Below are 25839 nucleotides of genomic sequence, written 5' to 3'. Positions count from 1 at the left end.
ACTCTTCGTAACCCCATGGACTGCAGCCCACCAGGCTCCTCTGTCCATGGGATTTTCCAGGCAAGAGTACTGGAGTAGGGTGCCATCGCCTTCCCTGGACGACCTGCTTTATGTAACAGCAATCAGTGCTTTTTGTGCAGAGTAAATATCTACACATTTTTATTAACATACAAACTGTAATGGCAATTATTTATCAAGACCACAGCACTGTTCTATATTTATCACATATATTTTTTCCCATCATCACAAAACCTGTGGACGATACTACCGTCTTTATTTTACAGGTGAGAAACGGAATGGCAGAGAGGTTACAGAGCCAATGAGCAAAGGAGAGGGGCCACGATTTGTGATTTAAAGACACCTTCGCTCTTAGTGCTATACTGCTTCTCTCATTATCATTATGTAAAACATCTTTTTAGATGATTTAACATCAGCTTAACTGTTTAAACTAGAACATATTTAAAAACTAGAAATAAGACAGAATGGCTATTTATTAAGCAAGTAGACATTCTGAGAAAACTCAAGCCCTAAATAAAGCTTCAAGAAGCCGTCAGACTTTCATATGGTCCTGTTTATTCTACGAGCACACTCAAGTCTAATGAGACGAGTTATGTGAATTCCCAGTTGTCTATTCACAGCAGACAATAAACTGCATAGGGTTTAGTAGGCAGTGCATTGACAATGATGTTGGTCTGCAAGTGGAAAGAGGTTAAAGAAAAGCAAAGAAATGTAAGGACTCAAAGTAGTACACTGGTTAGAGGCTACTGGGAGCAGGTTGAAAGGTGTAATATCCTTCAAAAGGTACTAAAGGCTTACTATGGAGAACAGTATGGAAGTTCCTTTAAAAAATAAAAATAGAGCTACCCTAAGACCCTGTAATCCCACTCCTGGGTATATATCCAGAGAAAACCATGATCAGGAAGGATACGTGCACCCCAGTGTTCACTGCAGCACTGTTTACAATAGCCAGGACCTGGAAGCAACTTAAATGTCCATCAACAGGAGAATGGATAGAGAAAATGTGGTACATATATACAACAGAATATTAGTCAGCCATTAAAAAAGAGTGGAAAACTGCCATTTGCAGCAACATGGATAGACAGTGTTATACTGAGTGAAGTAAGTCAGAGAAGGAGAAATATCGTATGACATCCCTTACATGTGGAATCTAAAAAGAAATTATATTACTTAACTCACAGAACAGAAAAAGACTCATGTACTTAGAGGATGAACTTATGGTTGCTAGAGGGAAGGATGCGGGAAGGAACAGTTAGGGAGTTTGGGATGGACATGTACACACTGCTTTATGTAAAATGGATAATCAACAAGGACCTACTGTTTAGCACATGGAACTCTGCTCAATGGTATGTGGCAGCCTGGATGGGAGGAGAGTTTGGGGGAAAGTGGATACATGTATACCTATGGCTGTCCGTCCCTGTACACCTGAAATTATTACAACACTGTTTGTTAATCAGCTATACCTCAATACAAAATAAAAAGGTTTTCTTTAAAAAAAAAAAAAAAGAAAAAGATACTTACAGCTTGTCTGTTACTAATTTGCAACAGAGAAAGTAAACGTGGCAAAATGTTAACAAGTAACCTAAGTTAAGGTTACATAGGTGTTCTTGTACCAGCCTTTCAACTTTTCAACAGGCCTGAAATCCTTCAAAATAAAAAGTTGAAAGGAAAATAGTTAATATTTTTTAAATGTTGATACATTTTTGTTTGGTACTAAAAGTATTAGCATTAGGTTACTGAAAAAGCAGTAAACATGATAAAAGCAGTGTGACATGATAACTGAAGTATGATTTAATTTGCAGCTATGCCACTGAAATTAATAAACTTCTATTAGTCATATCTACTTTTTCTCTTAAATTTCTTTGATTTAGACTAAGCACCACAAACTGGGAGCCAACACACAGGAAATCACTCAGTATCTTTTTTAAATTTGTGCTCTGAAGGGTACACGTGCCCTCCATCTCCTCAGAGTCCCTAGCACTCCCTATAATCTTCCAATTAGCCCACTCCACTCTTCCGCATATCTGGCCTCTGCAGGCATTTCAATTTGTAACTCATGATTTAAACTACACCCAAACTTTTTAGATGTTAATTCTTCACACATATCATGTATACCAGATGCTACTAGTTGCTTAATCAATATCCATTCATTTCTTCTTTAACACTAATTTTACTTAAATTTTGTTTAGGGTAACACTGAAGTGAAGTGAAGTCGCTCAATTGTGTCCGACTCTTTGCAACCCCATGGGCTGTAGCCTACCAGGCTCCTCCGTTCATGGGATTTTCCAGGCAAGAGTACTGGAGTGGGTTGCCATTTCTTTCTCCAGGAGATCGTCTCGACCCAGGGATTGAACCCGGGTCTCCTCCATTTTAGGTAGACGCTTTACCATCTGAGCCACCAGGGAAGAATCATATCCAGTTAAAAACATCCAAAAGCCGAGAATTCCTCATCGCTATAGATGGCTCAGATACTTAGTTTGAGCCAAGCACAAACCAGAGTGTGTATTAACCATGTTTTCTAGTTTCTATATCTGATGCTTCGGTATCTAAGACTTCGCTGACTAGAGAAAGACTACTTCTAAAGAGACAGTAAAAGACCTACCTGCAAGTGCAACCTTCATATGCAAATGAACCCATTCAAAGCCATACCCCAATCGTGGCTTTACCTGATTTTTACACTGTCCTAACCACCCTGGCTAACATCAGACAACGAGACGAGACGTGGCCCTTATAGCCCAGAGTCCCATATAATTATTTAAATTAGATGATACTCTGTTTCCCTGCCTTGCCCTTTCATTTCCAAGAAAACCACAAGAAAGGCTTACCTGCACTCCCCTAGCTCTGCCTTCTGCCCTCCACCAATCCTGTGCGGTGCAGTGTGCCCTTATTTCTCTCTGGAATTGTAATTCTTTCTTCAACAACTATCATCTCCTGGTCCCTGGGCCTCACCATACCTAACGAAACAACAAAACTACATTTCAAAACAGAGTAGAGCTTCTAGGAAGACTCATGTGTTCCTGGTAAAGAGGAACAGGCTCAACTGGCCTACACCTCTTTCCTTCTGCCTTTCTCCTTTTCTTCCTGCTCACATGTAAACACCTCGAAGTACAGCAGCTGCCTTATGAGTACAAACAGGAAAGCCATATGCAAAGCATGACCAAGAAGGAGCAGAGAACAGAGGCTCCTTGAACAGCTGCACTAGCCCTGGACCGACTGCCCCTGAGATTCTGTTACAGAAGAAAAATGAATTTGATTACACTGCTGTTTGTCACATTTGTTACTTGTAGCCAAAGTAATTATGATTAACACACACTACTCTAACAACTGTTATATTGATACTGGACACTGACAGTAAATTCCTTTATACTCAGCCAGAGAAGGAATATTAGAAAACAGAAAAGTTAACTAAACTAACCATTCAAGTACAGGGACTATTTTATTATTAAAAGAACTGCATAGCACACAGCAGAAGCTTAGCAAAGAAATTCTGAAGAATACACAGGCTGAAGAATTACACTGAAACCACTCCTATCCTCTGTTAAATCACTCCTATCCTTTGTTAGCAACAGCCAAAATGATGGTAATTTTTCTTCAGATACTATAGTAAAAACCCTTTTGCTTGAATTCTTCATGCTGTGTCTTGAATGGGGACAAAGCTCTCTGTTTTTGTTATCACATTTGTATTTTACAGTGTGGATCCCTTATCTTTGATTTTTTGGTTTTGCATTGTGTATTTCATGTATTATGATGAAGTTTTCTCCATTTTTGAGACATGGTGTTTGTGGAGGAAAAAAAGACACGAAAGCTTATAAGAACCATTTGTGATTTCTTTGCCAAATATTTATTTTTGGCATTTACTGAAGTCAAACAAAATGAAGAGTTCCTTATGCTACCAGCAGAAACATTTAAGTGTTTTGAACCAAGGTCTCTGACCTATTTGTTTTTTCCCAAAATTCTAAAAATAAAAAAACAAACCTGAATAAAGCAAAAGTAGAAGTAGAAAAGCTACTGGACCTTTCATTTCATTTTGTCCATATATAATATTTACTGACATGCTACAGTCCATGGGGTCACAAAGAGTTGGACACAACTCAACAACAACAGTATTTACTGAAAAATCAACATCATTTAATTTTTCTGACAATGTTTCCTAGAGAAATTTCTGAATATCATAGACAGGAATAATATATCTCATGAAGTCAATGTTACCATTTAGCCTGGTTCCTATAAATGGAAGAACAGAGAAGGGGCAAAATTAGTTTTTTTTTTTTCAGAATAAACTACATAGCAAACCAAGGACTGAGATAGTAGAAATTTTCTTGTACAATGCTTTATAATTTACAGTACTTTCACATAAGATTATCTGGTTTGTTCTATCAACAACAGACAAATTCAAACTATCATGGTAGAAAAATACAGGAAATCATCTGCTATGAGATTTGAGCCTGTATTATGAGAAAATACATAAACCTAAAGCAGCATGGGATCTGGTTAGACATAATTGGCATAAAATTCTTTCCCCAAATTTATATTGTGTAGCAAGTAAGTAAAATGTAAAATTAAGACCCAAACTGAAGACAGACTGGTTACTCTAAACCAGTCGACACACCACAAACTCTTCTTATCTAGAGTGCTTCCCAGTATCGGGTCCAACACACACTCCAGAGCTGAGACATCCACACCAAGCCTGCCATAATATTAGATGATAAATGGACCTTATTTCTCAACAGAGCAAAAGCTAGTTGATACAAGATGTTTAATATCATTGTACTTGCTGCATCAGAGTCCAACTTCTGATACTAAGAAAGGACAAGTTTGAGAAAATGGACTTGATTTTAGTCAGAGGCAGACTCCAGTTTATGAATGATCTCTCTTTAAAAAGGTTATTACTATATTGCATGTGGCCTTTGAAACCTGTCAACATACTTTCTCCTGTGACTAATGGTATAAATTAGAGTTAGTTTATCAGGCTACCTCACAAACACCTGCGTAATCCACAATACTAATGAAATATGGATCGTTTAGATTTTTAAAAGTAAAATCCAATACTTTCTGAGCTCCTAATTCAAGGTTGCTGAATTGTTAGCCAATATAATAGAATTGTGCTGACTTGCTGCCGTTGAAATGTCAACTCACTCAACCTGTTTGGCTTGCAATTCTGCTAACACAGTGAATGCTATACAAATTTGAGAACATCATCTTCGTCTTTAATATATTACGATAGAGGCAACACAGTGAATAAAAACATAAACACAGCTTAGTAAGATAAAACAGGGCCTAAATCTCCACTTGGGACTTTGGTAAAACATCTGTTAAAGACTATTCTGTGCAAAGCATTCTACTTAGTGTGTCTAGAAGTAGTTTTCAAATCTGGTTTCTCAACAGGATCATCTTCAGAGCTTTTAAAAATACAGATACCCAGAAACTATCTACAGAATCAAATAACCGGAGAAAAGTGTTTGGACACAGGTCTGGACACAAGTGAGAGGGCAGCATATTCACATCCAATAGTACATAGGGGATGATAATTTAAAGACACTGACTTAGAAATAAACACATACGAAAAGCAATTCACTACACACCTATTAGAATGGCCGAAATCCAAACCACTGACAACACCAAATGCTAACAAGGATGAGGAACAACAGGAACTCTCATCCATTGATGGTGGGAATGAAAAATGGTGCAGCCACTTTGGAAGACAGTTGGCAGTTTCTTACAACACTAAACACACTCTCACTGTACTACCCAGCAATTGTGCTCCTAATTATTATTTAACTAAAAGAACTGACAACTTATGTTCACACAAAGACCCGCAGATGGATGTTTATAACACCTTTAATCATAACTGCCAAAATGTGGGAGTAACCTAGATATCCTTTGGAGGGTAAATGGATAAACTGAAACATCCAGACTGTGGAACATATTACTCATCATTCAAAAACCATGAAAATACATGAAAAGAAGCCAATCTGAAAAAAAGTCTACATATACATACTGTGTGATTCTAACAGCATTGTATTCTGCTAAAAGGTAAAACTATGCAGATTGTTAAAGTCCAGTAGTTGCTAGGGGTTGGGGAGGGAAGGAAGGATGAAGAGAAAGAACATTAAGAATTTTTAGGGCAGTATTCCAACTCTGGTGTAAACTGTGGGCTTTGGGTGATAATGACATACCAAAACAGGTTCACCAGATGCCCCACCGTGGCAGGGGATGCTGACAGAGGGGAAGACGGTACATGTGTGGGGACAGAGGGTATATGAGAACTGCATTTTCTGCTCAGTTCTACTGTGAACTTAATAGAGACTATTCTTAAAAAGAAAGAAAACTAGTACATACTGTTAAATGTTTGTAAAAGTTAAACAGAATCACTGCTGTAATGTGTGATCATCCCACAAGTCTACTCGCCCTTATCCAATTATCCAGTATGCCATACACTCTCCAAACTCAGAGCCTTAAGTCACACATTCATTTAGCCTGAAGGGCCCTTCCCTTCCTACCACTCACTCTCCACCTACCAAAACTCTAGCTGTTCTATCACTTCAAAGTCAGCTCAGTACGTCACTGATTTCACAAAGCCTTCTCGGACCTCATCTAAATTGTGGGTTCCTTCCTACACCTTTCTGTAGGTGTAGGATTCTTCTGTTTGGCTCAAGGTACTGAAAAAACTTTTAATGTGACCTTTTAAAAATCAGAGGTTATAGTCCAAGTTCAATGCATGAAGCAGGGCACTCAAAGTTGGTGCTTTAAGACAACCCAGAGGGATGGGAACCCACTCCAGTGTTCCTGCCTGGAGAATCCCAGGGACGGGGGAGCCTGGTGGGCTGCCGTCTATGGGGTCGCACAGAGTCGGACACGACTGAAGCAACTTAGCAGCAGCAGCAGGGAGATGGGGTGGGAGGAGGGAGGTGGGGGGTTCAGGATGGGGGGGACACATGTATGCCTGTGGCTGATTCATGTCGATGTATGGCAAAAACAACCAAAATATTGTAAAACAATTAGCCTCCGATTTAAATAAATTTTTTTAAAATCAGAGGTTATATCTAAAAATCTAGATTTCTTACTACCTTTGAGAAAAACAATGACTCTGTTACCAGGTACCAACAGTTACTCTACTACCAGGAATGGGGGCAAGCAGCACAAGCTACATTACAGATCCCTGTCCTTGTGGTTTCCCCAACCCCAGAGCAGTGCCATTCATGATACTGCTGTCGTCTACCGTTGTCTCCATGTCATTTTCCTTACTCTCCTCCACTTCACTCATTGGAAGTGTCTGTCCAGCTCCCCTTTCTGGTTACTTGCTTCTGTATCTCTCGTACCCACTAAGTTTCCTGAAAGCAAGGACCTACTTCTCCTTCATTCTTCCCATCTAACTAGAGTAAATATTCATGAACTATTTTCTGAGTTTGCTAATTAGTCCACAAAATAGAAAAAATGTAAACAATCCATCATGAATGTTGCTCCTTAAGCTTTAGCAGTTAGCAACACTGCCTCTTTACTATATTTATATCCACTTCAAAACTCTACGCTGTCCTTTTTACTCCTAAGTTGCAAGTAGGCTCTTTATGAGGTTTGGAAGAGTGGGTTTGAGAAACAGAAAAGGAAGAAATCATGTGCTGAAGGCCTACTATGTGCCAGGAATTATACTAGGCTCAATAACTAAGCGAAGGGCAAAACCCCCCCACAGCTAGAAGTGCTTGGCACATCCCCAGGGACAAATCTTGTTGGACCAAGTAGAACTAGCATTCCAAGACAGCGGGTCAGGTTTGGCATCAAGGAAGAACAGAGCAGGGACTGTCCAGATGGCACTAGTGGTAAAGAAATCACCTGTCATTGCAGGAGACATAAGAGACTGGGGTTCAATACCCCAGGAAGATCCCCTGGAGGAGGGCATGACAACCCACTCCATATTCTTGCCTGGAGAATCCCGCATAGAGAGGAAGGAGCCTGGCGGGCTACAGTCCATAGGGTCACAGAGTCGCGCACGACTGAAGTGACTTAGCACACACACACACAGGAACAGTGCAGAGTTGCCAGGCTTAGGAGTGGTTACTTTGTATTAATAAAAACTCTGTGGAACACTTACAACAGTAGTCAACTGATGCCTGGTGAGGAGTCTGCACTGGAGCCCAGGATTATCCCCACCCCTCTCTGGGCACCCATTCCCTTTTTAATTAGAGCAATAGATTCAATTACATCTGCCTTCACGAAATCTCACTAGATACCTGGTGCTGTCCTATTTCCTTGAAAGAAAACAGATCATTAAGGAATGTGCCCTATAATCCCTGCTATCAAATAAGGAAAATGTGAAACCAGAAAGAGTAGTTTTCATTAAGAGTATAATCAGATTTAATTAAAGAAAAACCACAAAGCAAATAATTTGGTCTAATAGTATTCTGCTGAGATGCTGTAAAATCTTTAAGTAATTTTTTATTTAAGATAGTTGTAGGTTCATGGTGATAAGATATTATTACAAAAAGATCTCTTGTACTGCTTACCACTTCCCCCGGCAGTAACATCTTACAAACCTATAGTACAGCAGCACAACCAGATATTGATATTGACACAGTGAAGATACAAAACAAATTCCTCATTGCTGTTTTACAGGCACACCTGATTCCCTTATTGCTCCCCTCACCTCTTCAGTAAGCCCTGGCAACCACTACGTTAGTCCTCATTTTTATAATTTTGTTATTTCAATAACATCATGTAAGTGAAATCATACAATATGTGACCTTTGGAATTGGCTGTTTTCATCCAGGATAACTCCCTGGAGATTCATCCTGCTGCAAAACCTTTTGTTTGGTGATCAGGAACCAGAATTACAACTTAGTAAACAGTACATTCTGAAGATCAGCCCTGGGATTTCTTTGGAAGGAATGATGCTAAAGCTGAAACTCCAGTACTTTGGCCACCTCACAGGAAGAGGTGACTCATTGGAAAAGACTCTGATGCTGGGAGGGATTGGGGGCAGGAGGAGAAGGGGACGACAGAGGATGAGATGGCTGGATGGCATCACTGACTCGATGGACTTGAGTCTGAGTGAACTCCAGGAGATGGTGATGGACAGGGAGGCCTGCGTGCTGCGATTCATGGGGGAACAAAGAGTCGGACATGACTGAGCGACTGAACTGAAACAAGACTTTGGGTTCCCTGAGGATTCACACTAAAGCAAAGGGCACAAGAAACTGAAATTTCACTGTGTTCTATTATCTACAAGAGTTCTAAGCTTTCCCCACACTGTAAAACCATGAAGACATTCCCACTGCCAAATTATTTTACCACAAAGAATGTTTAACATATTGGAATTATAAACGTAAAGGTTGTGACCATGAAGGTTTGTGAAATTTGTTTCCAAAAGACACGACTAATTAAGAGAGTAAAAAAAAATCATCCTGATTATTATTAATCACTTCTGATAGATATGAATTAAACTCCCTGAGTTTTCTGACTTAGAACTATGTCTGTGCTCTCTCACATACCATGAAGGAAAAAAAAAAACCCTCACTGTAACTGCTGTTGTTTGAAACTGCAGCCCTCATGTGGAGTTTCAAACCACTGTAGAGAAGAAACACCTGTCAGCTCCAAAATCTTGAAAACCACAAGATGATTTGTTCTTCAAAGTCTTCCTTCAACACATCTAGTATCATTCATTTCTAATACCCATCAAACTTGGCAACAGAATCTCATCATCAAATGGCTATTCAAAAAGGAAAAGCTTAATCCTGACCAGGTAACTGACTTCCTATTCCTTACCATTTTTAAAAACAGAAACCAAATAAGCTTGTCTCACATTAGCAAACCTATTAGCAAACAGCAAGCTACAAATAATGAAGGGTCTGTGACCTGGTGCCAAATTTATAAAACAGAGGCCTAAAATTCACCCATCATTTAACCCAATCCATAGTACTCTACGTTAGTTATACGATTTAAGTAAATTAAAACTCATTAGTAACCAGACATAAGATTTCTAGATGAAGCAGATACTCTATTTCTAATTGAGATGAAATGAGAGAGAAAAGTAAGGAGGGAGAGAGAATTAGGAATAGAGGGAGAGGGAGGAGAGGAAAGGACGGATGGGAGTAAGAAAGGAAGGAAAAGAGGGAGAAAACCTCCCAAGCAGTTCCTCCAAAGGTTTGTATATAATGCTGCTGCTAAGTCGATTCAGTCATGTTCCACTCTGTGCGACCCCAGAGACAGCAGCCCACCAGGGTCCTCCGTCCCTGGGATTCTCCAGGCAAGAACACTGGAGTGGGTTGCCATTTCCTTCTCCAATGCATGAAAGTGAAAAGTGAGAGTGAAGTCGCTCAGTCGTGTCCAACTCTTAGCAACCCCATGGACTGCAGCCCACCAGGCTCGTCCATCCATGGGATTTGCCAGGCAAGAGTACCGGAGTGGGGTGCCATTGCCTTCTCCGTTGTATATAATAGACTATGGAGAAAAGTAAGGCACATTTAAGTAAAAAAAAAAAAAAAAAAACAGCAAGTAAACTTGAAGTTTCTCAATAATCCCACTACATATACATACACTCACACTCCTCTAAAACTAACTTCCCCACCACCACCTTGAACCACCTTTCCTTTTTCTGCTAGGAGAGGGGTCCTAAGCCTAATACAAATGGTTCCATTTAGACAGGCAGTTAATCAGAGTAAGTAACCAGACTCCTTACTCCCTGGTATAGGCTCACTGACACAGCTTTGTTCAGACAGTCCAAGAGAAAACTGAAGGGCAAGTACCCATTTTATCTCTGTGTGCCCCGCGGTGCTAGGGTCTGCAGACGCGCAGCATAAAGTGGCCAGTAAACAAGACACGTTGAATGTAGAGAAAACAATATATATGTATTTAATGAGAGATCTACAAATTTCCAGAATGTTACAGGCAAGTTTTCTAACTCCTAAACACCCCAGAGAAAGAATACATAACCCAGTTGCACTCTGTTACCCAAAATCTTGTGTGTGTGTCCTTTAAATAACTCGCTCAATTTTCTCATTTGAACAATGAAGATAAGAGCACCTAACTCAAAAAGTTTGGAAAGGTTTAAAGAAGCTGGTACAGGTAGTCTTTAGATCAATGCTCGAATTCTACACACTACATAAAGGTGAGTCACTGACGTTACTGAAAAAGATCATTACAATAAAAGTAAAGCCAAAGCAGTACCACCAGAGGGGCCAAAGCTTAAAAGAAATTATTCTAGAAAAACTAAGATCAGAGGTTGGCAAACTTTTTCTGTTAAGGGCCAGAAACTACTATAAACATCGTGGCTTATCAAGCCAACAGGCAATATTCCCAACCCTTAGAGAAATTCTTCTCCCTGAAAGGCTAATATGGGTTTTTTTGTTTACGTTTTAAAATCTGAGAAGCATTCTTAGTACGTGGGTCCCAACAACTGCAGGCTGGATTTGGAGCCAGGGCCACAGTCTGCCGACCTCTGGGTAAAACACTAATGACGATAATCCAGGTCAGTGCTTTTTAAAGGCAGCAGAAGGAAACGTCTGCGAGTTAGTTCAAGTTGACTGAAAAGCGTGCTGCCTTCAAACTTCTAAAATCCAGAAAGGCCTGGCCGGAGCGGTGGGGAACCCGGGCAGGACCCAGAGTAGGGCCTCAGGAGCCCGCAGGACCTCGCGGTTCTCCGGGGCCGCCGAACCCCCGCCACACTTACTCCCAGAAGCGGCCCGCGGCCGATGACCGTCTCCCCGGGCGCCAGGGCCACCCGGGGGCCGCCGTCCTGCGGCTGCAGCTCGAAGCCCCCGGACATGGCGGCGAGGATTAAATAGACCCCTTCGCAAGGAGCGAGACCCTGCAACCGTTTCCGGCTTCCAACGACAGGCGCGGGACCCAGAGAGGCCCCAAGAAACAACACAAGGGGAGGTAGAGCAAAGACTGCCCTCGAGTGTGCCCCAGCTGCGCCGAGCTGGGGCCCCACCGAGGGGTACCGAACCCCGCCCTTCCACTCCGGCCAGTGACGTACTCAGGGAATCCCCTTTCACTCCGCCTCCAATCTGTTTTTTAAAAGCCCGGGCTACCCAACCCCCCCGACCCCAGCCCTTCTCACCGCCCAGCCGGCTCGGAGGACGCCGGTCCTTGTAGTCAAGACGCCTTCCCTTCTCCTCCACTGACGATCTCAGGCGCCCTGGGAAAACTACCTATCCCAAGAGGCAATGCACGCCCCTCTCTGCGCCTGTGCGAAATCCGAGTCAGCAAGGCGGGGCTAGAGTGGGTGGGAAGAAGGGGACTAGAGGGAAGGATTCGAATTCTGGACAATTTAAATCGCGGATCGAGAGGTAGCCGCTGCCAAGTAGGTAGGAGGGGGTCTTCCCTTTACGCTGAGGTCTGGCAAGCGTGATCCGGGGCTCGGCCCTGGCGCTCGCACAGCCTCTGCTTGGCCGACCGGAGCTGCGGTGACAGTCGGTGCTGACAGTTGTTATTGTTTACCTGTCAATACCCAGGTATTTGGACTCCGACAGCTGCTGTCGGCGCCGGGCATGCCAGGAGGGTGGTTCAGATGGGACGTGGGGTCATTCCTTCCGGCCTGCAGTGTCTGCCTGGGGTGGAGGCACCCCGAGAGCCGGGCGTCTGCCCTGCTTTACGATTCCTCCCTCCGTGTGACACCAGAAAGAGGGGTGACCTGTCACCTAGTTAGGTAATTTAGCAAAGTTTGGTTTAGAAAGAAGAGGATAGGTTTCTAAACATCCAGGCAAAATGGGACTTAGAAGAAGAAAAATGCCTAGTGGGGTTTAGGCACTCACATCTGTTAAATTCAAATGCTTTAATCTGCCTCGTGTGGAATAATTGTAACGGGAGGACGTATTTTATCTCCAGTGAGATCTTAGGAAAAATAACAAATGTGCGTTTAAATGCACAGTAACTTTCTCCTAGTATGAGATTCTTTTCAAGAACAGAGTAGTTTGGCTTTAGTTTATATTGATGAGGGCTAGCATTGGAGAAGGAAATGGCAACCCACTCCAGTGTTCTTGCCTGGAGAATCCCAGGGACGGGGGAGCCTGGTGGGCTGCGGTCTATGGGGTTGCACAGAGTCGGACACGACTGAAGTGACTTAGCAGCAGCAGAGGGTGGAAGTGCAAAAACTTGACTTATGAACTTATTTTTTTCAGTTTGCTTTCTTACTTCCCCAAACTCTCAAGAGGAAATCCTCTGTTGAACTCAGACATTAAAATTCTGACCACTGTAGCCAACTTGGATCATAACCAAATGAACGGGAGCATCTGTGGTCTTGGCAGGTTTAGAAACATATAAGTGAGTAGCACATCTAGAAAGGGGAATTTGTCATTAGCTAAGATAAATGAAGTATTAGCTGTATCTGAAACCCCTCCTGCACCAACACCCCTCACTATAAAAGGAAGTACAAACTGGAATAAACTGATTTTGAGTAAATATGAACTGTCTTTGTATGTCAAAATACCTCCATGCTTTCAACTAATATCAGGAGCTTACACCATGCACCTTAGGTAAATTAGCTCAAACTGGACTTTCGATCTTTAGTCATGTGCTTTACCTAGATGTTATAAATATCGTTTATAGTTGTTAGTCACTGTTGTTTGATGGCCTTAATGACTAGTTATCTTAGTTCATAATTAACTGTACATGTGGAATAGCCTCAAGAAGCTATTTCTAAAACACAACTCATAACTGATTGAATATTTGAGATTTTGTCAGTATAACCCAGACCTCTTATCCAATTCAGACAGCATTTGTGTCAAATGTGAGCACCTACCCATTAAGTGCAAGTAGATAAACAATTCTTATATAAACTACTAAAAGTTCATCAGGTTTATCTTTAAGTCACAAGTTATAAGTGAAAAACTTAAAGACAAGGCATTTGTTCCCACAGACTAGTATTCATTGTGTTGAGTAGAATTGAAACATATACATTTTCAAAAGTTTTTTCAATCAATACTTGGAATAGAATGTGTTCTCACAATAGTTGTTTCTACTACTAAAAATAAATTATAGATTGAATGTGAAGAATCACATCTCTTTTTCAGATAATTTTCTTTGGGAGTAGAAAAACCAATGTTTAGAAACAAACCCATTTACCAAAAATATCTAAAAAGAAGAAAAGGAGTAGCATGTGTTGGGTTTCTCCTGCGTGCAGTTCAGATGTAGGGCTAGATTCTTCACTCACCATCTCTGTTCATCCTTGTAAGAAGACTCACCAGAGAAGCATCACTGGCTCCATTTGACAGACTAAAGAGCTCAAGTCAAGAAAGTTGAAGTTCATTAAATCTAACCACGAAAGTATCTGGCTCAAAGGGGGTCTACAGTCTGATCTAAAGGCAGTGAATATTTTTAACCTTTGCCTTTCAGGTTATATATGAGGATAATTCACTAAAATACCAAGCTATGAAGAAAAACTCCAAGAGAAACCATGCTTCAAGGGTTTCTGACATAGAATCGAACTCTGTGGATGCTGAAAAGGAAAAAAAAGAGTGTCAAAATAATTTTGTTGAACTGCTGCCTCCCGAAGTTACTTTTAAAATTTTCAGTCAGCTAGACATCCGGAGCTTGTGCAGGGCTTCAGTGACATGCAGGAGCTGGAATCATGCAATAAGACACAGCGACTCCTTGTGGAAACCTCACTGCCTGACTGTAAGAGCTGTATGTCAAAGAGAGATAGATGACGATCTAGAGAGTGGCTATCCCTGGAGGGTAAGTTTAACCTTGGCAATCTGAAGTCCTCTTGATAATACGGTGGTCTGTTTGAGCCACGCTCTACCTTCTGGCTTGAAGGAGAGAGGATTTCATATACAGAATGACATACAGAGTGGGTTGGCTTTGGGAGAGTGGGTTGGCTTTGGGAGTTAAAGTCCAATTATATTCTTTTCCTGCAAAAAGGATCTCTCCCATCTATCCTTTTGAATTTGGGGGGCATTTACCTCATAAACCACAATGGTTACATTTTACTCCACCTATCCAAAACCCCCAGCAAACTGTGTTACTCACACTGTTCTGTACGTGCGCACACACACACATATATATTAATAGATGTGTGTATCAGTGTAAATACTTAATCTCTTCAGCCTTTCAATCAGCTTTCTAGCTTCAAACAAACTTGCTCACCAACCACTGACTACGTTCTTTAACAATGGTGGTAGTAGTAGTAATAGTGTTAGTCGCTCAGTCGTGTCTGACTCTTTGCCATGGACTGTAGCCCGCCAGGCTCCTCTCTCCATGGAATTCTCCAGGCAAGAATCCTGGAGTGAGTTGCCATTAACAAGGGTGGTTTACTTCTTTCAGATCATACTACTGAGGAATTACCAGAAGAGTAAAGTGAAACATGAATGGCTAAGTGGCAGATACAGCAACATATGTTCTCCTATCAGCCTACCAGAAAAAATCATGTACCCAATGGATGCAGACACGTGGGGGGAAATTCTAGAAGCAGAACTGGAAAGATAAGCAGAAAACTCTCCTAACTTTGAGAGTTTAAAACTAAAATGACTCTTAGATTATAAAAAGTATGTCTCTAACCGTCCATTTTTTGTTTGCCTTTTTAATATTTAACATTTAAAAGAAAACTAAATAGAAAATATAAAAAATAAAACTCTGTTTTTATTTTGCACTTTAGGTAAAATAATGTTTTACCTAAATGTTTCTGGTTTTACTGTCATGTGGAAAAATCATGAAATGTTATTTATATAAAAGTACTATACTGATAGGGTGATTTCAAAATGTATTATTTCATGTATTTGTGTTGGTCTGTTGCAGTACTTCAGTATTTTAATGATTAGAGAGTTTTATTAGTGTTCTCTGCTTAATGATAATTTGAAAATTCAAGAAACTATGTGAAGGATCTGACTTAGAAATTTATTAATTAATAGACATAGGCTCATGGGGAAAAAATCCCTAAATGAAATTAATAGCAATATGTTTAAATGTATAATAAATGTATATTTTAATAACTTAAAATTTTCCATTTCAGTGGAATCAGATTGAATTATCAAACACTGAAAACATTTTGGTTTAATTTTAAATGAGTCCAACCAGAGAACTAAAATTTGTGAGATTAAGTTCCCCACTACTTGCCTACAAACCTCGAATTACTCTCAGGGGCTGAAATGTATGGAAAGTGCCGTCCAAAACTCCACGGTGTTTTCCTTGGTAAAACTTATCTTCTTTCTGACATCTTGTAGCACCATCTAGTGTACTCCTTGTAGATAACCAAGAAAAAGGACCAGCTCCTTTTTGTTTTTCCACATTTAAAAGAAAGGAAAATATTATTTACAAAAAACCTATATACTTGAATTTGTTAGAGTTTATAGTTTTATAGGAACCTTCAACTTTTGTTCTCTTTTACTTAAAAGTAGATGATATATTATTCTCAGTACCACATTGATCTGTCTGAAACTGTGATCAGCACCATAAGTAACGTGACTACAAAATATTTTAGTTAGTATGGGATTTTCTTCTTAAATTATGCTCTATCGCATGAAAAGTAAGAGTCCAGGAACTCAATTTAACAAGTCAAAAAGTTTGAGGAATATGTCCTGCTCTATACAGATTCCCTTTGTTGAATCAAGTAGACGATGACTGGTTCAGTTCAGTTCCTTGCAGTTCAGTCGCTCAGTCGTGTCCGACTCTTTGCAACCCCATGGACTGCAGCATGCCAGGGTTATCTCCTACTGTATTCTTGGGGTTTGGAAGGGACCTTGAAGATCAGGCAGTCGAGTCTCTAGGATTATTCAGTAATCTCCCCTATAGAAATGTTCTTCTTTTCACTCACCATTAATTCTCTTCTTCGTAAATTCTTTTGCATAGTGTATCATCCTAACCTGGAAACCATTCCAAATATCTACCATTCTGCATTAAGTGACCCTTTAAGGTTCTGTAGTTCTTTGTACATACCATTCTCAAAGCTGTCATACTACATTAAATTGTCTGTTTGATTTGTATATCTCCCCCGTTAGATTGTGAGCCTCTTAATGGCAGGGACCATTTATTTATTTTTGTGTTCCCAAACCTGGAACATAGTAGATTTTTCATAGAGTTGTTAAATTATTTTTATATTATTTATTTTAATCCTACCCAGAATGTAAAATAAAAATAATTCAACATATTTTAGTAGATAATATTGTATTGAAATGCAGTGTACAAACCCATAAGATATATGGGATGCTTAATATTAATGCTAATATATGAAGAATTATTCTTATTCTCTTAAAAGCTGTAAGAGAAAAATAGGAAAGAAGAAATATTTTTTGAATAAACACTTGAAAATATACTTCACCCAAAAGTATCATTCATTTTTACTTATTGGATCACCCCAATCAGTTTTAAATATTGTTATATGAATAATCTTTGGTTTTTGTTTTATACCATTTTTATACCATTAAAATAAGTTATTACCGTGATTACAGTCTACACTGAAAGGAAAGTTTTAGAACTTAATGATAAATTTATGGAATGGGTTTAGAATGAATTGTACATTTATCAGATCAAGTCATTAGCATCTGAGAAGATGTGTGGGTGGATTCAAATGAAAGGAGTGCTTTAACTCGAGATAAAACAACATGTTATATATATACAATCTGTAAAGAGGCAAGTTTATTAGGGAAGAGTATTAAGGAATTTCCAGTGATGCTTAATGTTTGATCAGTTCAAGATCTAGTTTTGTTGTTGTTGTTGTTTATAGAAACCTTTTTTCAGTTGCTTCTAGTTTATAACTCAGTCTTCAGTTCAGTTCAATCATTCAGTCATGTCCGACTCTTTGCAACCCCACAGATTGCAGCACACCAGGCCTCCCTGTCCATCATCAACTCCCAGAGTTTACTCAGACTCATGTCCATTGGGTCAGTGATGCCATCCAACCATTCAACCATCGTCCCCTTCTCCTCCTGCCTTCAGTCTTTCCCAGCATCAGGGTCTTTTCCAATGAGTCAGTTCTTCATCATCACGTGGCCAAAGTATTGGAGTTTCAGCTTCAAAAGTAGTCCCTGCAATGAACACCCAGGACTGATTTCCTTTAGGATGGACTGGTTGGTTCTCCTTGCTGTCCAAGGGACTCTCAAGAGTCTTCTCCAACACCACAGTTCAAAAGCATCAATTCTTTGGCAGTCAGCTTTCTTTATAGTCCAACTCTCACATCCATACATGACTACTGGAAAAACCATACCTTTGACTAGATAGACCTTTGCTGGCAAAGTAACATCTCTGCTTTTTAATATGCTGTCTAGGTTGCTCATAACTTTTCTTCCAAGGAGCAAGTGTCCTTTAATTTCATGGCTGCAGTCACCATCTACAGTGATTTTGGAGACCAAAAAAATAAGTCACTGTTTCCATTGCTTCCCCATCTATTTGCCATGAAGTGATGGGACCAGATGCCGTTATCTTAGTTTTCTGAATGTTGAGTTTTAAGCCAACTTTTTCACTCTCCTCTTTCACTTTCATCAAGAGGCTCTTTAGTTCTTCTTCACTTTCTGCCATAAGGGTTGTGTCATCTACATATCTGAGGTTATTGATATTTCTCCCGGCAATCTTGATTCCAGCTTGTGCTTCTTCCAGCCCAGCGTTTCTCATGATGTACTCTGCATATAAGTTAAATAAGCAGGGGACAATATACAGCCTTGACATACTCCTTTTCCTATTTGGAACCAGGCTGTTGTTCCATGTCCATTTCTAACTGCTGCTTCCTGACCTGCATATAGGTTTCTCAAGAGGCAGGTCAGATGGTCTGGTATTCCCATCTCTTTCAGAATTTTCTACAGTTTGTTGTGATCCACACAGTCAAAGGCTTTGGCATAATCAATAAAGCAGAAATAGATGTTTTTCTGGAACTCTCTTGCTTTTTCGATGAGCCAGCGGATGTTGGCAATTGATCTCTAGTTCCTCTGCCTTTTCTAAAACCAGCTTGAACATCTGGAACTCTATGCTAAATGCTTTGTAAGACAATATCTTACTTCATCTTCACAATTAGACTTTTAAAGACCGTAGGAAAGCATCACCAAATTCTTTGCCAGGCAGTCTAAAACATCAAAAGAAAATGTAAACCTACTATTTACACCCAAATCTCTCCAACTTCAGAGATCAAGCTTTTAACCCCTATGGTGGTGGTAATTGCTGTCGTGTCCTACTCTTGTGACCCCATGGACTGTAGCCCACCAGGCTCCTCTGTGCATGGGATTCTCCAGGCAAGAATACTGGAGTAGGTTGCCACTTCCTTCTCCTTTAACCCCTATATAGTATCTTTTGTAAGTTCAACACTTTATTCTTACGTTGAGACAACATGACAGGCTAAGTCTAACAAATAACATCTCCCATTACAAATATATAGAGGTTCTATATGAAATTAATTTTAAATACGGAGTACTTACATTTCTGCTAATGGCAGAATGGATAATTCTGACAAGATTTCCTACTTAGGACAATTTGAAAACCAGATTGGGGTGGAAGTTAATCTATTTGAAGGCATCCCAGAGCTAATAAGATAGTAAAGAGATATTGGAACAGTTTCTGGAGAAAGAGAAAATCAAAGAGGTAAGCCAATAATTGAGGTTAATCTTGCCATGAAAACATTTGCCAATTTCTGCAGGGACAGCTGAAAGATTTAATAGATTTTGAAAGCCTGCAAGACTACAAGGACAATGAGTGGAATCTAGAACTCACTAAGAAAAGGAGAACCAGTAACCCCTGTCCTTAGTAATCTACTTTCTTATGGTTTGGGACCCAGAAGGACAGCACCCTAGGAAAGGAAGTGACCTGGAAGTACATAGGACCTCACAGAGAAACCATGCACCTTCAAAACATCTCAGCCTCTAAAACTGGAATGACAGGATCCCAGAAGAAGAATGCCCTAGACACCCTGGCAAAGAAAAGTTCTTCCTGGAGAAAGATATCAACATTATCAACATTTTAGGCTTTATATTATCTCTAAGAGCATTGTAAAATGTCGATGTTGATGTGTATACACACACACACAAGAGGAGACATTATAAAGAATAAAACCAATATCATTGTTGAAAAACACAATAGAAAAGATCCACAGTTGTAGTTATCAGATGAAGTTTCCAAAATAACAAAGCTTGAGATAATCAGTGACATAAAATGCATGTTGAGAAATTCAGCAGAGAAATGAAAATTATTAAAAAAAAAAAAAAAGCCAAGTGGGAGTTTTACAGCTAAAAAATAAAATGACATGTTAAGAAAGCAATAGATTGGTTTAGCAGAAGATTAAACACAGCTGAAGAGAGGAGAAAGCATGAATGAATCTGAAGATAAGTACAAAGAAAATATCCAAAATGATGCAAAGAGAGAAAAAGGATGAAAAATAGAGAAAAGGGAATAGTGGGAAGACATTTATAATGAAGTGAGAAACTCTATACTTGTCCAAAAAGACAAGGAAGTTTAGAATGAGGTAAAAATAATTTTAAAACAATGACAGCTAAGAACTGATCAAAGATCTTAAGTCACAGATTCAAGAAGCCATGCAATCTGCAAACATGCTATACAAATATATACTTACTAAGCTAAAGCTGCTAAAAAGTAAAGACAGAAAAAAATGAAAGCAGTCAAAGAAAAAGGACAAACTACCATTGGATGAACAATAATTGGATGATTTCTTCTTAACAAGAACAAAGGAATGTTATCTTAAGAAAAAGGATCCAAAAGAAAAATACCAATTCAAAATTACATTCCCAGAGGAAATATGTTTCAAGAAAGAAAACTGAAGCAAAGACATGCTCAGGAAAAGAAAAACTGAGAGAGTTCTTTAGGAATGGACTTGAACTAAAAACATACACTGAAAAAGTAAAACGAATGTGTTCCCAGATTTCATCTGGTTGGAGTATAGGAAAGAATAGAAATCAAGAAAAGTATAAATATGTGGACAAATCTCAATGAATACCAAGTATAAGGCAATAATAAAATCTGCGGTGGAAAAACAAAGATGTTAGATTGAATTTTTAAACTATGTTATCAAACTGAACTTGAACCTGCTTGCCTGATGCACAGCAAAGCCAATTTACTGATACCAAGTTGTGGTGAAGGAATACACAGCAAAGAAGTGCAGCAGCTCTGCTCAAAAGACCAATATTTGGGGGTGAGGGTTGCCAGATGAATGAGTTTCATCTGACTGGTGAGGTAAGGTGGTGAGGTAACAGAGTGGTTTTCAGAAATGATAATCACAAACCTTCTGGGTCCAACCAGTCTGTGGGGCTAGTGCTTGTGCTCAACACTCCACCTGAGTGAGGGAGAGGAGTCTTAGTTCTTGAAGAACAACTTAAAGATATCCATATCCATCAGGCTGTATATCCTTTGAGCAGGAACTCAGGCTCTGTTTTATTGCTGAATCGTCATTGCTTTTCTTAACTTCTGCTTCTCTTTGTTTCTGCATTCCCTCACTTCCCTAATTAGTAACTGCTCGAATGCCTGCTCTTTGAAACTCAGGGAAAAGAGTAAACTAAGAAAGAGTTTACTAGAACGGTAAACTCTTTTGCTACAAACAAGAAACAGCGGGCACAGAGGGGATTTTACCCAGGAGGGCCCCAAAGCGTTCTGCTCAGTTTCAATCCCCCTTTTCTTTTCTTTGATACTCCTCAATCTTGAGAGAAACGTGTGGGACAAGAAAGGGGATAAAGTTTTGAATAAAGAGGTTAATCACAAACTCGGCAGAGGAACTCAGTTTTAGGGAGACTTGGTTTCAGCTATATGCATTTTAGAAGAGATACATCAAAACTTAAGGGTACTGCTGCTGCTGCTAAGTCACTTCAGTCGTGTCCAACTCTGTGCGACCCCATAGACAGCAGCCCAACAGGCTCCCCTGGGATTCTCCAGGCCAGAACACTGGAGTGGGTTGCCATTTCCTTCTCCAATGCATGAAAGTGAAAAGTGAAAGTGAAGTCGCTCAGTCGTGTCCGACTCTTAGTGACCCCATGGACTGTAGCCTACCAGGCTCCTCTGTTCATGGGATTTTCCAGGCAAGAGTACTGGAGTGGGGTGCCATTGCCTTCTCCGATAAAGTAAAGGATGGAAAACTATATGGTATGCAAAGACAAACAAATTTATGACCAACCTAGATAGTATATTCAAAAGCAGAGACATTACTTTACTGACTAAGGTCCATCTAGTCAAGGCTATGGTTTTTCCTGTGGTCATGTATGGATGTGAGAGTTGGACTGTGAAGAAGGCTGAGCGCCAAAGAATTGATGCTTTTGAACTGTGGTGTTGGAGAAGACTCTTGAGAGTCCCTTGGACTGCAAGGGGATCCAACCAGTCCATTCTGAAGGAGATCAGTCCTGGGTGTTCTTTGGAAGGAATGATGCTAAAGCTGAAGCTCCAGTACTTTGGCCACTTCATGCGAAGAGTTGACTCATTGGAAAAGACTCTGATGCTGGGAGAGATTGGGGGCAGGAGGAGAAGGGGACAACCGAGGATGAAATGGCTGGATGGCATCACTGACTCGATGGACGTGAGTCTGAGTGAACTCCGGGAGATGGTGATGGACAGGGAGTCCTGGTGTGCTGCGATTCATGGGGTCACAAAGAGTCAGACACAACTGAGTGACTGAACTGAACTTATATCAGACAAATTAAATTTTTAAGGAAAAATATATAACCAGAGTATTTTTTACAAAACTATGCAATTATAAAAAAAGATTAAATTTTTTATATTTTGTGAATTTAATAGTACAGTGTAAAAACATACAAATAAAAAATTATAAGAACAAGTAGAGAAATCCATAATCACAGTAGATTTTTATCACACCTCTGTCAGCAACTGATAGGGAAAATAAGACCCAAAAAAATGCAATGAGGATATATAAGAGCAATGCTATGGTCTCAAATAAGTAGAAAAAACAGAAAACATCAATAGAAAGGCATTGGAAAGCTGCCAAAGCAATCAGAGCTACAGGGCCAAGATTCTGGAGAAGGATGGACCTGGAGAGTAAGTTGATATTCTGTTACTTTCTTTTTCCTGAAAACATTTGGCAATTCCAAGTGTAATGCAAAAAATAACTAAGAATCTGGCTTTTGTTAAGATAGAGGGCCTTGGTGGGGGAAGCAGGGATTCTAGCAAATCTGTGGGTGGTCTCAAGAGTGCTGGAGAGACAAAACTGGAGACTTGAAGGCTCACCAAGAAGGTGGAGAGCTAAGTTTTAAGACATTTGCCAAATTCTGAAGCTGTGCAGAATTGGAGGCTAAGAAGCTAAACAGAGAGCCTCTTAAAAACACAGTGAAGCTTTCACATGATCTAAGTTTGCTGACGAGATCCTAATCAGAATGGAGGCTCCACCTGGGCCCAGGTAAACATCCAAGTTCTGAATCTAAACCCCTGGAGGGCCCCACAAAATAGTCTGCAGCCTCAATTCTGTTAAATCTCTAATTAAGATAAGCAAACCCCTGGACCTAGCAGAAGACACTTCTTCTCTAGAGGAAGATAAAGTCTCCTATAGCCAGATACAATGTCTGCATCCAATAGATAACTACTGAGCCTACTAAAAGACAGAACTAAATGATGGAAATTCAAGAAAAAGGACCCAGGTCAAAGGGAGTTAGTGTAGTTTGCGGACAAAAACCTCACAACATAGTAACCGTGTTTATGTGTACTATGTGCTTAGTTGCTCAATCATGTCTGACTCTCTGCAGCTCCATGGACTGTAACCCGCCAGGCTCCTCTGTCCATGGGGATTCTCCAGGCAAGAATACTGGAATGGGTTACCTCACCCTCCTCCAAGGGATATTCCCAACCCAGGAATCGAACCAGGGTCTCCTGCGTTGCAGGCTGATTCTTTACCAACTGAGACACCAGGGACATCCAGGTAAATGGGAGACAAAATGAAGAAAGGAGATAATGATGAAGAATTTTCCCAGAAAATTCTATAATTTAAAAAGAACTAAATGCAAATTCTAGAACTGAAAATTACAACAGAAATGAAAACTCGGTACATTGGTTTAATGGCAGGTTAGAACATTGCAGAAAGAGACATTTGTGAACTGGGAAATAGAACAATAGAAAAATGATTTGAGCCAAAGCACAGAGAGAAAAAATGTTTTCAGAAAAGGATTTGGAGATTATGAGTCAGAATACAAAAGTTTAATATGTTTATAATAGGACTTCCAGAAGGGATGGAGAGAGAAAAGTAATGCCCAAACTTCCTCAGCCCAGGCAGGAGACCACTGAAAAGGTTCCCATGCTATAAAAGCAGTTGAAAAACTAGGCAAAAGAACCCCCAAACAGAACCCTGCAATTGGCAACCAAAACCAGAAGCCAAATAGCGGGTGCCACAGAGTCCTTACAGCAACATTCTGCAGTAAGATGTGCGGTGGGCCGGAGGCAGCAACGGGAGGACCCCATGCCCTGAGCCCTGACCATTCCAACAGAAGAGACAAATTATGGGGACAAAGGATACGGTATGAAGAAAAGCTGTCACTCAAGCTTCCTGCTCTGCCCGGTTGCCAAGAAAGGGGAAGGAGAAAGGAAAAAGAGGAACTCCAAATAGGATTGCCAGATTTAGCAAATAAAAACTTAAGTTGCCCAATTACATTTGAATTTTTGATTAGCAGAGAATTGTTTTAGTATAAGCATATCCCAGATATCGAAAAGGATATACTTATACTAAAACATAAATTTTTCATTTTTTAAGTCTGAAAACCAAGTTTAACCAGACATCTGTTTCTACCCTAGCAACCCTAACCCTGAAACATGGAATAAAGGGCTGAGTTTGAATTAACCAGGAAATGACTGGAGAATACCAAGGTTGAGTCTCATGGTGTGTCCCATCTCCACTCCCAACTCCACACCCCTCACTGAACACAAAATAGTTGCTGACTGAGAGTGACACTGTAAGGTAACCCAGCCTCTCCTCAGGCCCCCTTGGCCTAAATACCCTTAGCATGCCCCTTTCCACTCTGCTGTGGCTGCCTTGTGCTGTTATAAGAAGTCCTCCCATAGAATGTTATAAGATGTCCTTCTCCCATAGAACATGCCCATAGAATGTTCTACCTTCTCCCATAGACTGTTACAAGATGTCCTTCTCCCATAGAACATTCCCACAGAATGTTCTACCATGAAGCCCCTCAAATGTGTCTGGGGGCTTCTACTCTCCAGAGGGTAGGAGAAGGGTGCTCAGAGGCACCCCCTATAGACTTCCCTTAGACTTCTCTGACTTTCTTTCTTCTGTTAGGGGAACCACGGCCAGAAACAGCCCGCCCTGGCCAAGCACCATAAGAACCATTTGCCTGAGTAGTTTTAGGATAAGAAGTCTTGGTAAGGAACATGGAACTAACAAGCCACTATCAATCAGAAGGACTCAGGAATGAACAAAAGCAAAGAGGATATGCAAGTCCATATGTCCTACCAACCTCCCAGAATCCTACTTGTTGGAATCCACCCTGGCTGAGCAATGAGCTCACCACTAAGGAAGACCCTGAGTCAGGATGGATTGGCCAGAGACAACTCGGAAACTAACCCCAACACCATAAAACCTGAGACTGCGAGTCACATGGCAGAGCAGTTCTCCTGGGTTCCCTTGACCTCCAGCTCTCCCCGCAGGCACCCCTTCCCAGTGAAGTCACTTGCTTGGTCAGCATTACTCTGCGGCCCTAGAGGAGGTCCCCCTTCTTGCAACATTTCCACCAGCTGGCAAACACCTCAATCACTTTTTGAATAGGAATGCTGAACTTTAGTTGTATCTTATATCCTTCCTATTTTATGATAGTTCAGTTAATAAACAATGTTTTCAATTTATTTAAAGTGAATCTTTTGGAATTCAGACGACCCTTTTCTCCAGTACCTGGATCTTTGCATTCAAAGCCGGATTATGAAAACTTTCACTTCTTCTGTGATTTTTTTTTCCTTTTTCTTTTAGTC

General features: G+C 40.3%; 2 protein-coding genes across 8 annotated transcripts in view; one reads left to right on the top strand and one right to left on the bottom strand.

The window, feature by feature from the left end:
- APLF (aprataxin and PNKP like factor) overlaps window positions 1-12110 on the bottom strand; it is a 101517-nt gene extending 89407 nt beyond the window's left edge. The window contains exon 1 of one of the 4 annotated variants that reach the window (XM_040224086.1): window positions 12071-12110. Coding sequence is in view for 1 of the 4 variants with exons in the window: in XM_040224083.1 (XP_040080017.1) it covers window positions 11678-11773 (96 nt within the window). In the remaining 3 variants the exon portion in view is untranslated. Of the gene's footprint in view, window positions 1-2843; window positions 3076-11677; window positions 11999-12070 lie in introns of those variants that run through there. The other 3 variants (XM_040224083.1, XM_040224084.1, XM_040224085.1) reach the window with 3 other exon arrangements.
- Window positions 12111-12227: 117 nt separating this feature from the next.
- FBXO48 (F-box protein 48) lies at window positions 12228-17269 on the top strand. 4 transcript variants are annotated; one of them, XM_040224126.1, is made up of 4 exons: window positions 12228-12313; window positions 13131-13272; window positions 14344-14685; window positions 15274-17269. In XM_040224126.1, the coding sequence occupies exons 3-4, from the start codon at window positions 14380-14382 to the stop codon at window positions 15433-15435; spliced, it is 468 nt and encodes a 155-aa protein (XP_040080060.1). In that variant the 5' UTR covers window positions 12228-12313; window positions 13131-13272; window positions 14344-14379; the 3' UTR covers window positions 15436-17269. The 4 variants fall into 4 exon arrangements, with proteins under 4 accessions (XP_040080060.1, XP_040080057.1, XP_040080059.1 ...); XM_040224123.1 differs by having other exon boundaries at window positions 12228-12317; XM_040224125.1 differs by having other exon boundaries at window positions 12228-12464.
- Window positions 17270-25839: the final 8570 nt, after the last annotated feature.

The sequence above is a fragment of the Oryx dammah genome, unplaced genomic scaffold (assembly GCF_014754425.2).
Source record: "Oryx dammah isolate SB20612 unplaced genomic scaffold, SCBI_Odam_1.1 HiC_scaffold_25, whole genome shotgun sequence".
Classification (NCBI taxonomy): Eukaryota; Metazoa; Chordata; class Mammalia; order Artiodactyla; family Bovidae; genus Oryx; species Oryx dammah.
The sequence above is the reverse complement of the archived record's forward strand: the minus strand, read 5'-3'. Positions and strand labels throughout refer to the sequence as shown.

Excerpts from the sequence above, each read along its gene's own strand:
- FBXO48 (XM_040224126.1), top strand. The coding sequence starts at position 14,380 with ATGAAGAAAAACTCCAAGAGAAACCATGCTTCAAGGGTTTCTGACATA. Across the intron at positions 14,686-15,273 it reads AGAGTGGCTATCCCTGGAGG|ATCATACTACTGAGGAATTA; the intron begins GTAAGTTTAACC and ends TACTTCTTTCAG.